Consider the following 12,150-nt stretch of genomic DNA (forward strand, 5'->3'; position numbering starts at 1 on the left):
CATCAATGCAAGCAAACATGCAATACCCACTTGGAACGAATTTCCCAAAGACCTATATATCTTTCCCTACCGACTGGCACTGTGTTGACAAGTCACGCAAGCCTGTGACTTAGGGACCATTTGGCATGGCTCCAGCTCTGGCAAAAAATGAATGGCAAAGTGGAGGAGACATTGGAGGGCTTTAGCAGCTCCGCCACAGTATTGCTAGAGTACTCAGAGCCGGAGCCTAAGCCAAACAGGCCCTTATATTAGTCAGCGTAGCAGCATCTTCCCACTAACAGTGACATGTTACATACATTGCCTTAGTGGACCTCACATGGCTTGAGCTAGTTTGGTGTGGCAATGAAGGGCTCCCGACACCTCAACCACATAGGTTGATCCTTCGTTATCCATGCTTAGGTTTCTTCGGTTGCTGTCATGGTGTGGGTTTTGTGTTGTGTTGTTTTATCTTCATCAATACATGCTATGTATTAATACTGCTCGCTTCTTTTCGTGTAATATATGCCTTGTTTAGTTTTAATTTTTTTTTACAAAACGGACACTGTAGTATTTTTGTTTGTATTTGACAAAAATTATCTAATCATGGACTAACTAGACTCAAAAGATTCGTCTTACAAATTACAGATAAACTGTGTAATTAGTTATTATTTTTATATATATTTAGTGCTTTATGCATACACTGCAAGATTCAATGTGTGAGTGGGAATCTAAAAGTTTTTGTATTTTTTTTTTTGAACTAAAAACAAGGCCTATAGTTTAAAGACTCGAACAACAGTATTGCCAAAAAAACAAAGTAAGCAACACTGTACGTTTGTGAGCAATTTGTGCACGCGAGGTCAAATCTAGTTAATCCAGTCTGAGACTAGCTAGCTGATATTCAAATCATCATTCTCTTTTGTCTCTTGTCTGCATTTTGATCCATAGCTTGAATGTTTGAACCGACACCAGCCAGAACAATTTTGCACGTGACCGTCTGCGTCTCTCTATAGGGCGTGCTTCATGTCTGCTTCAGTTGGCGCGTGTACTATGTACGTACTCCGGCGTCTCCCCCCGGCCGGCGCATCGTATGACCAAAATTGTACTGTATCCTCACTGTGCCTGTTGTGGCCAGGTTCATGCACGCATGATACAAAACATGTTACCCAACACGTGCATCATCCATGTGTATTCCACGCATGCAAAATAAACATGCTGCCACGACACGCGCATATTTCCACTGCAAGAATATGACCAACGTGTCCATGTGCATATAAGCTGGACTGGTCGTGGCCACGCCACATTATTACCGTACGATCGACGTGCTTGATCAGCATGCACCAAAATACAGGAAAAGACTACGTTGTGTATGAATGCTAGAATAATACCCAGCGAGTTGCTGCGGGATTGTAGATTAGTGGATTACGTGGCAATGGTGATATGGATAACAAATAATGTGTCTTACTAACGTGGATATTACAATTACATGAGCTAGTGGATTTTAGTTGTGTATGATAGTGCATTATCTAGTTATGTTGAGAGAAATATGTGACTTGCTAATATGGATATTGTATGCATGAGCTGATGGATTTTAATTATATGTGAATTCGCTGTAGCTGTAGGTGCTCACTGTTTCTCTGTGTATTTTTTATTATAAAATATCCTAGCTGCGTCGTATATATGCTCCAAAACCTGGTGACACGTACTAGCTATATATTAATTATTAGCACGTGTGGCCTTGTGGGCCAAATCATTGTTCACTTATTGGGAGCAAGTGAAACATGCGTGACGACTGCGCCTGTGATGACTAACCGATTACGACTTGAATGGTTTGATTTACTATTCCCCAAATCCAAAAGGTTGGTCGTCTTAGTTTTCCTACTATAAGAAACATATGATATATAAATGCATAAATATCTGCACTAGTCGTTCCATCACTGAATAAATCAATTCTTAGAATTATCTGAAATCAAAGTTTTTTACAATTTAACTATATTTATATAAAAAAAAAAGTTTTATAACACCAAACTATTGTTATATTTATAAAAAAGGTTGGTCGTCTTAGTTTTTCAAATATTTGTACTACACGGGCCAACGTATACTCGACACGACCCGAAACAGCATGAAGCATGAGAGGATCGTGCCGGCCCAAGTCCCACCTCTCTAAACATGGAAGCTCCCACAACGAGAAGGAAGAAGTGCATGCATGCATGTCCTCAGATTTGGCCAACAGAGACTAGGCTTGAGGCAAAATCATTGGCATTATACTGACTTGGTCACGTACTTCAGAGCAAGTGAAACACGTATGAACAACGTAAGATCTGTCATCAAGAGCATGCAGAAAGAAACAAAATCAGTTAGTTTCAAATTTTCAATGCATGGCTCGCTAGAAATTGAAGTAAATAATATGCTGGTGATGAAGAAAAGACCTTGGACTAGTTGGTCGGCGATGATGAATTGATGACCACTGAATCGGCAGGCTGCAGGTGCAGGGTAGCTAAGCATGCATGCACCTCAGCTCGCCGGCAACAAAGGTTTCTTTTCAGGTTGGCACTGGTGCTCATCACCTAAATTAAACGCCCTCTCAAAAATAATTAAGGGGCTCTAGCGCCACTAGTTAGTTAGTTAGTTAGTTAGCTTAGTCCCTTAGATATAGATGCATGTGTGTATGTGCTTTTTTTCATTATGTCTTGCTTTTTGTTGTCATATGTCCACTACTAGAGTGGCTTCTCTACTTCTCACTACCACATCCACCATCCACATGATATGTTAGTTTATTAATTGATAAGGGTAGAACAAGTAGAAAGGGTTTATAGCTAGGGGCCAACCTTTTTCATTCAGAGGTGGGCGTCCATAATTGGATTTATACTAGTTCAATCATGGTTCACATCACTTCATACATGTACAATTTCAAATTAAAAACTCTGCAGCCATCCATATAGGGGACATAACTCGCCACTTGCTATACGGCTGTTTTTGTTTTATTCCTCATTTTAATTTGGACATTTTGTAAACATATGTACCTTTTCATTACTCCATTTTAAAATTTATACAAAAACTACTAAAGGCATAGTGGTACAAAAAGAACTGATGAAAAATAAAATAGTATACCTTTCATGTAAAACAGTGGTTAATGCATGTTCTAGTATATATAGAAAACTTGGTCACAGCATATGAAAGCATAGTATGCTGAGATATACAGTACACCTTACTCAGAGATGTAGTCAGAAAAATTGATGGAAAAAGAATAATCAGTTTGGTAAAACAGTGGTACATGTTCTAGAAAAGTAGGTTGTGCATATCTTATTCAGAAGGATTGGAAAGAAATGACCCCGCCTCCTAAATATCTATAATAATATTTGCAGAAGGACAGAATGAAGGTGAAAGTAACCCAGTCTTTTCTTTGTTTTTTTAGTGCCAAATGGAGGGGAGAAGAGGGGCTTCACCCCCTGTACTGTGTACTTTGGATCAGTATGACACTAAAAGATGAAAGGTACACAAAGATGCCCCAACAGTAAGAACATAAAAAATATTCCTTTTGGATGGACCCATATGTGTCTGAAACAAACTTATATATAGCTAAAATAAACACTTGCATGCAGATGCAGCTGCCAACTTTGTCATATCCTAGCTGACTACTTTCTGAGGCCCTGATTGCCCCTTTCAAGAAAAGAAACAATCTTTTTAAATTGATACATTGAACCTTAAACTCGTGGGCCATCAAGTTCATCAAATTAAACTATTGCAAATGATTAAGCATGTGAGTTACAGCCACCTTGACTAAGCTGACCCGTGACCCATTCTCAAACAATGTCGAAAGAAAAGCTAGCCTTTCTAATTATTTAAATTTAATCCTCCACCATAATTCCTCCCATCTTATTTTTATATAATATTTTGACCAGTCAAAGAGGATTAAATTATTTCTATGTCGTGTTGTGCACAGGATTCAACTCAGCTGCTTGTAGGCACTGCTGTTGCATGCTTTGATCCAGGCTAACTCATTGACCAGTGTTAGATGGTACGGTCCAGTTAAGACCATTAATTAGATATGTATTTATGCCTCCAGTGTATCAAGTCAGCCTTATGTTTGACTCAAATGAGCAATTGTTCCAGATGCTTTGATTTGACCTAGAAATTAAAATGGTTTGTTCTTACTGATGGCATGAGAGACAAACCAATGTTAATTGGTTGACCACTGGGTGTGGTTGATGTTAGGATTCTGAAGACTAGTAGAGGCTCAAGTACAACAGTATGACTTTAGTTTCACTATTGTTCATGCATAATGCCATGTTAGGCCACACACATTATGAAAATCTAGAGGTCTACTTCGCCACATACTCCAGTATATACTTTAGCTACCACCAGACAATTTGAAATTAGAAGCGCCACCTTCCAAATGATGATGTCAACATGTGTGGAAATGCTTTCAAGATTGTGGTGTTAACAATAGTAATATGAATGTATAATTTTGGTCAAGCATAGGCTGCTGGTAATGCAATATGCTTCAGTGAAATCTTACTAATGCTAATAGATAGCTTTTTTTGAAGCTTTACTACTCTCCGTTGACTGGACAGTTGGCTCACTCAATCTTATCATTACTTCATTAGGTAGGTGTTCATCCACCCGTATATACATAGGAGCTCGGTGTGTTACACATATTCACATATATGTGCCGTCCTGTTGCTACACACCGTGCAACGTGATTTGCTTGTTTTTCGTCCTATACAAAACTTAAAGGATGCTTTGCATGAGTCGCCGACAGTGGAAAAAAATATTTTGGTGTGTACTGTATATATATCATAATAGAGGAACTTTTTTTTTGAGACAAGATATACATGCAAAGTAAATGCATAGGTAGTGGACTAGTTGTGCTTAGGCATCTTCAACCAATTGGCTTTTAGGTTAGCTCTAAATATTTTTTTAATATTTTAATAGAAGAGAGAGAAAAGCTAGCTCTTAATCAAGAGCTAAGCTCTTGCATGTATTTCAAGGTGATGTGTGAATGTGATGTGGGGTAACCATGTTAAAAGTTACTATACGCTAAAAGTTAACACTAACCATTGCGGGTAGGACATCCCCCCAATAGTAAGAATCAGTTACTAGATCTAAGCCAACCTTTCAAATAGTGTTAGCCTTTAGCAATGACTCATATTATATTTAGGCCCCACGTGACACTCTCACATGTTCTTGGAACGTATGTATGAGTCTAGCTCTTAATTAAGAGCTACCTTTTCTCTCTTTTCTATTAAAATATTTTTAAAAAATACTTAAAGTTAGCTTATGACGAACCCGGGTGCCCTTGCATGCCATCTCAGAGTCGCCGGTAGTTTTAGTCATTGATTCTGCTGGTTGGCAAGAGACTGATCTGCAAGATGAATGACAGGCAATGCATCCCAAAAAGGTGAAGCGATGCGGCACGTCAGTGGTACGTTCATCAGCAGTCTCCTTCATTCACAAATCACAGCCCACTACCAACACAGTGATGGAGTGCGTGTATGTACTACACGTCCTATTCGCCAAGTACACGAGTTTTACCAAAACCATCTTCTTATCTGTCGTCGTGGACTAACTAAAATGAGAGGACGATGGTCTCAGTTGTAGTTATTGTGTTGATGTCACATTGACGTTCCATCGATCGTCTCCTCTCGCACAGCTGAGTAATCCATGGATGTGTCGTCAGCAGGATGATGATGGAGCTCACTGGAGCCGGCGGCGTGACGTGCCCATGCATGCATGTTTGACGAAACGATGATAGCTAGATGGTCGACAAATGTCCATGCTTTAGGGCGTTGAAATTGTTTGGAATGTGAGTTTCCAATCCAGATGTCAGATGAGACAGTGATCAGAATGTATGGATCGCTGCCTCAGTGTGATCAAGAGTTTATGTGCGTTTGACAAATGGATTTTTGTTAGGAGCATTTCGATTTCATCATAAGGGCTAGCTTTAGTTTTGATCCATCACTGGGCCAGGCAGTGGCGGATCTAAGATTTTTTCATAGGGTATGCCATATGAAAAAAAAAATACATGTATATCGAAAAATTCCATTTATCACCCTTGTAAATAAGTATAAAATTTGCAGCTCAATTCAATACATAAGTAATAAAAATGGCAAGTATTTAATTTAAAGATCAAGTATTAAATTTGCATGAACTACAATATAAGGCCTTGTTTAGTTCGCAAAAATTTTAGTTTTTAGCTACTGTAGCACTTTCATTTTTATTTGACAAATATTATCAAATCACGGAGTAACTAGGCTCAAAAAATTCATCTCAAAAATTACATGTAATTAAACTGTGCAGTTAGTTTTTATTTTCGTCTATATTTAATGCTCCATGCATGCGACCAAAGATTCGATATGACGGGAAATCTTGAAATTTTTTGCGAACTAAACAAGGCCTAAACAACTCACTAATTTGACAGCGCACCAGATAAGGTTCTTTTGGAAAGAATAAAAAATTATTCATGCGAGTGCAATATGCAATCTACTCCGCGTGAGGCGCGACGCTGCTGCAGGTCTGCACAGGTAACTGTGCTTGGCCTTGGGGGGCCGAGGCCTAGCGTATCCGCGTCTAGTATATATCGATATACTAGATGTCTTCGGTTCAATGTTCATATGTGCTCTATACTATGCACGGCCGGTAGATCGCAGGGTATGCCGTGGCATATACGGCATACCCTGTAGATCCGCCACTGGGGCCAGGTAGAAATATCTGTTGTGCGTTGCTTTGCAGTAAGTCAAAATAAACTGAAGTCAAGGAACATGGGCAGATAGAAAGGTGAAAAGGATCAATGGCAAATTTAATCATGCCACTTAGGCCGTGTCGTTCTTGTCATCGATCGCCAGCCACGCTGCTTTAGCTGTATATAACAATGCATCACATAGGAAAGATTGAGAGAGCCAACCCTAGAGCCACAGCCATAGTATATATATACTAAACATACCACAGCTGCTTTAAATTTAGACGAGATTAGATTAGATATTAGTTTACGCTTTAGTTCAACGCGTTTAGGATCTTCCCTGCCTTATCCACACCAACTGCTGCAGATTTCGCTATCATCCCTCTCCATCCATCCGAGCACGCATGTATCTCATCCATCGTCATATATAACAATCGAAGATCTATCAAGTTGCGACGGCGATGGCGACGGTGATGGCGATGATCATATCATGTGCCGTAATTTGCTGGGATTATTTGATGAGTTCGCGTTTACTCTCTCGAAAAGGATGTGGTGCATGATTGTTCAAGTTCAATTCAACAAAGGCCTTTTGGGGTTTTTTTGAAGGAGAATGTGCGAGCAAAAGTAAAAGTGGCAGTACACGTGGAACAATAGACGTGCCGTTTCTGCTGCCTAGCTTGCTTGCTTGACCGGACCTCTGCCACGCTCCCTGCTCTGCGTTCAGCTACAGGCCTACTTGCAATGTGTGCGTGCTTGCATCATCCATGATTGATTGGGTAGATTCAGCTCAGCCGTTTAGGCTTGGCTGCCTATCCCGGACTATGCACACCACCATGTATGACGATGATCGGAACTACCAAATCATCATCAGTACATCTTGCAAAATCTTATTTTTACTATTACTAATCAAGAGGCCATTTAAAAAAAAAGATAAATTCTAGAATTCTCACAATAATCACAAACATGTAGCCTTTAATTTAATAGACCCTAATTGTCATTGTTGATAATAGTCATTAGATCAATTGTAATTAATTATTGGTGGGGGAAGTGCTTTCTGACCGGACTGCTGGGGAGACCTTCACCCGTAGGCTGGGCACCTAATGTGAAGATTCATCAGGTAAGTTTACCTTAAGTTTTGTGAGCTGCAGGTCTGTCACAGCTGGGGAAGTCATGGTGCCCTGCTAATGGCGAGACCCTCGCATCAGCCAGTGCACACTGCTAAAGCCGGACAATGAAAGATGGATGGCCTATGGACGGAGTTAGCGGCGCCGTCATGTGAGTGGTTGGTTAAAGTTACCATTGTGCCCTTATAAATGTGAGAACGGTCCGTTCGAGACGCTTCGCCCTAATATAGTAATTTTGCATCACCCCGAGTGTGTCCTATAAATACCTGGTGAGTGCCATAGTTTCGAACAAGATTTTTATAAATTAATGGCCATTTACTCTGAAATTTATTGCTGCATTCCCTCCTTCCACACTACTTCTTAACCTTCTCTACCTTACCCCTATGGTAAATCCACCACTGCCATCTACCCCTCTATAATACATTAAAAATTTCTTTACTAAATCTACCCCATCAACCACCCCTACGGTCATGTCTAATCTAAGTCCACCACAATTTCTATATCACATAAATCTAACTTCATACAAATGAATGGTCGGGATCTCTCCTTAAGCCTTCTCTTACTAATTGATGAAGATCCTAAGGCCACAATTATCCAGATCATGCGCACTATCAATTATGAATAATACAAAAAATAACCTCCTAATTTTGTATTTAAATTACCCACCTCTGTCATTAGTGACTATTACGATCACCTAGTATACTAGCAACTTTGCTCTAGTGATTTGTGAATTTATGAAGAACTTTTTATAGGCTATTCACCCCCTCATATACGGAGGGAGTACGTATTTAGTTGAAATCTACCTATATAACTTATTGTCACATCCCTTTCTATGATATCACGAATCTATAGCTTTTAAATTTGTTAACTTTTAATCTTACTAGTTCTTACAGAAAAATATATCCATCTGTTAAGTCGAAACTCTAGTACTTATTTTAATTTTATATGATTATTTTTTCTTTATTAAGAAAATATTTGACATCATAGGTATCTCTTAATTATTAAAATTGCTTAAACAATCATATGAACATACGGGACGCGGCACTCAAGATGTTAAATTTGCTTTTTTCAAGAAATATGTGTAGTAATATCATTTTATAAAAGCACATAGTGCTTAAAGTTAAATTGCCATTATCTATATATCACATCCATAATGTTTTTATAAAACAAAATAGATTCAATGGTTATTATTGGCGGATGATGATCAAAGTATACCAAATTAAATGCTAGACATTTTAGATTATTGTGAGAAATGTCTATGTTTTCTTCCTAATCTATATTGTAAGAATTGACATGGAAACTCAACTAAGACCTCTAAGTACTATGATTCTAATGAAAAACATCACCTTGAGAGATGTGTAAAAATAAATCTAGGCATGTAGATGCCAGGTGAGGTAGATCGGAGCAAATTGAGCCCATCGACCTTTGCCTGTTGTGTTTTGGCCCATTCATAAACCTTAATGCATAAAGCTTGGACATAAATCTTCGCGCCAGAATAATTTTCTTGGTCCTAGCCTAGCCAAAATAACCAAAGTTTTCTTTAGTCCTAGACCGACCCACAAATGCTCAGGGCTTTACATGACCACGCTAGATAAATAAAGGTCTTTCTCTTTCTGAGGCCTTTCCTCTTCCAGTACTCATGGCTGCAGATAGGAAAAACTATTAAGAACTACTTTCGAATAGGATTTGTACTCATCGGTTCTTTTTTAATAATTTCTAACATTTTGACTAGTGGCCTCTGTTTGAAAGTTGTTGCATCGATAGACAATATAAGTTTGATCATATTGTACTCATAGTGAAAAATATTGTTATAATTATTATTATGTTTTCTAGAAATTAATATTTGGTTTGTCATGATGATGATGACCATATCCTGCTTGTCTTGAACTATTTGTATTTGAGTACCAAAATATAGTGACTCTTCAAATTAACTGTCAAAAATGGAAATTATTTATAAACCATCATCTTAGTTTTTTTTCATAATTGCAAAAGAGCCTTATATTGAATTGTAAATTCCAAGAAAGTAAAGAAACACCAGGGAGAAGTGCATCATCACATCACATGAACCTCAAGTACATACAATGAATTTCTTTGCAGTTGAGGAGTTTCTGAAATGGATGCAAAATTTTGCAAACTCTATATGGACGTGCGCACGCAAAACTGAAGCTTCTGAAGACATACAAAACCTTTTAGAATCTAGACTCCTAATGTAGTGAAAACTAACTAGCGGACATATATGTATTTATGCACATGTTTCGAGTTGGTCATCTCATACTAACATAGACCAATACCAATCTAGCTATCAAGTATAATTTCTTTGCTGCCGTGACCTGTGTGCTCCTATATATATATTTCTCCGACAATATTATCCATTTCTACACATATATATGCATATGTCCCTCTCGCTCAAATCAGTGACTTCTGACTTGCTTGTCGACTTGTGTACATGGTGATGGTATGCATCAGCAGCCGGTGAGCTCAGCACAGCTGCTGTAAGCACAGGTCGTCCAGGCTCCAAAGGCCATCCTCGAGATCCCCGAACCCAAACTCCGGCAGGCCGATCATGGACGCGGAGCTGGAGTCATCGTCACGGCCGCTCGTGGCGAGAAGCTCCGACAAGGCCGTCCCGGCGAACACGTCGTCGTCAGTCGTCATTTGCCTGCAGCCTTGGTTGTCGTTCGTCGGAGTTGCCGCGGCCGCCGACGTGTAAGCGTAAACTCCAGCGTAGTCGTGCGACGTGTCGTCTGCCGTGAGCGTTGACGACGACGGCCGCCGCAGCGCGCTAGACGCGTCGTAGTAATCATAACACGCGGACGGCGCGCTGGCCGTGGTCGTGGCTGCCGGCGCTTCGACGACGACGGGCACGAGCGGCGCCGCCGCCGGAGACTGTACGCCGCCGCCACATCCCTCACCGGCGTCGCGACCGGCGGCAGCCTGGACGCGCTCTCGGAGGCGCGGCATCCAGACGTGCCGCACGACGTGGCGGAAGCTGGCACTGTTGACGTCGCAGCGGAGGTGCCTGGCGTGCTTCTGCACGCGGGTCCGCCAGTAGTTCTTGATCTCGTTGTCGGTGCGGCCGGGCAGGTGCTGCGCGATCTTGGACCACCGGTTGCCCCAGCGCGAGTGCAGGTCCAGGATCAGCAGCTGCTCCTCGGCGGTGATGTTGCCCCGCCGCACGTCGGGCCGGAGGTAGTTGAGCCACCGGAGCCGGCAGCTCTTGCCCGTGCGCTTCAGGCCGGCGGAGCGGGCGAGCGAGTTCCAGCGGCCCTCGCCGTGGACGGCGATGTAGTTGACGAGGAGGATGTCCTCGTCCGCCGTCCAGGGGCCCCTCCGGAGGTCGGCGCAGATGGCCGCGGCCTCGTCGTCGCTGCTGCTGCCTGCGGCAGCTGGTTGTGCGGCGGCAACTGGCGCGGAGGACGTCGCCGAGCTGCTGGGGCTCATGGCCAGCACCTGGTCCAGGTCGTCGAAGCTCACCATGGCCATGGCCATGTCCATGTCGTCCATGCTGGCCAGTGGTGGATCGGAATCTCGGATCAGATGATGATGGTGAGTGAGCTCGATCAGCTGAGGTGTATGTGCTCGTGCTAATTTCTTCAAGTAGTAGATCGTCGAGGAGGAAGAAAAGGATGGAGGACGATGATGGAGTGGGAGTTGAGGGGGCGGATCGACACAGACAGACAGGGAGGGGATCGTCGGAGAACGGGAGGAGGAAGATGGGTTTATATAGCTCGAGCTGCCAGCTGACGACGATGTGAGGACGACGATCGACGGATCGGAGTGCGCGCGTGTGCGTGTTCGCGTGTCGCCGACTCGCCTTACTAAACAATTCGACCGAAGCAAGGAAATGAAACAGGTTGCGAGCTCTGACCGTTGACGGCGACGACGACGACGACGACGCGCCCCTGTATCCATCAAGCTGCTGGCTGGCTGCTGCCTCGCCGGTCGCCACTCACCCCCACCACAAGTTTGGTTGCGTGTTGCGTCTCCTATTCCTGTCGTGTCCTGTCCTTTTCATCTCTTTATATATTTCTGTTTTTTAAAAGTTCTTTATTTCTTAGGCCTTGTTTAGTTTATCCAAAAACCAAAAATTTTTAAAGATTATCTCCGTCATATCAAATCTTGCGGCACATGCATAGAGCATTAAATATAAATGAAAACAAAAACTAATTACACAATTTATATGTAAATGGCGAGATAAATCTTTTAAGCCTAGTTACTCCATAATTGGACAATGTTTGTCGAAAAAAAACGAAAACACTACAGTGTCAAAATAAAAAAAATAGATCTAAACAAGGCCTTGTCTCTTCGTCAGGGTGCAGCGTTATCTATATGGTATGACATGGATCAATGTGTGATATATATCCCATTCAA

At 41.6% G+C, this 12,150-nt stretch overlaps 1 protein-coding gene across 1 annotated transcript; it reads right to left on the reverse strand.

Moving 5' to 3' along the window:
* On the reverse strand, nt 9,887-11,632 carry LOC8068183 (transcription factor JAMYB). Its single transcript, XM_002440490.2, has one exon. It carries the CDS (start codon nt 11,281-11,283, stop codon nt 10,258-10,260), a length of 1,026 nt encoding a protein of 341 aa, XP_002440535.1. The 5' UTR covers nt 11,284-11,632; the 3' UTR covers nt 9,887-10,257.

Source organism: Sorghum bicolor, chromosome 9 (genome assembly GCF_000003195.3).
Source record: "Sorghum bicolor cultivar BTx623 chromosome 9, Sorghum_bicolor_NCBIv3, whole genome shotgun sequence".
NCBI classification, from domain to species: Eukaryota; Viridiplantae; Streptophyta; class Magnoliopsida; order Poales; family Poaceae; genus Sorghum; species Sorghum bicolor.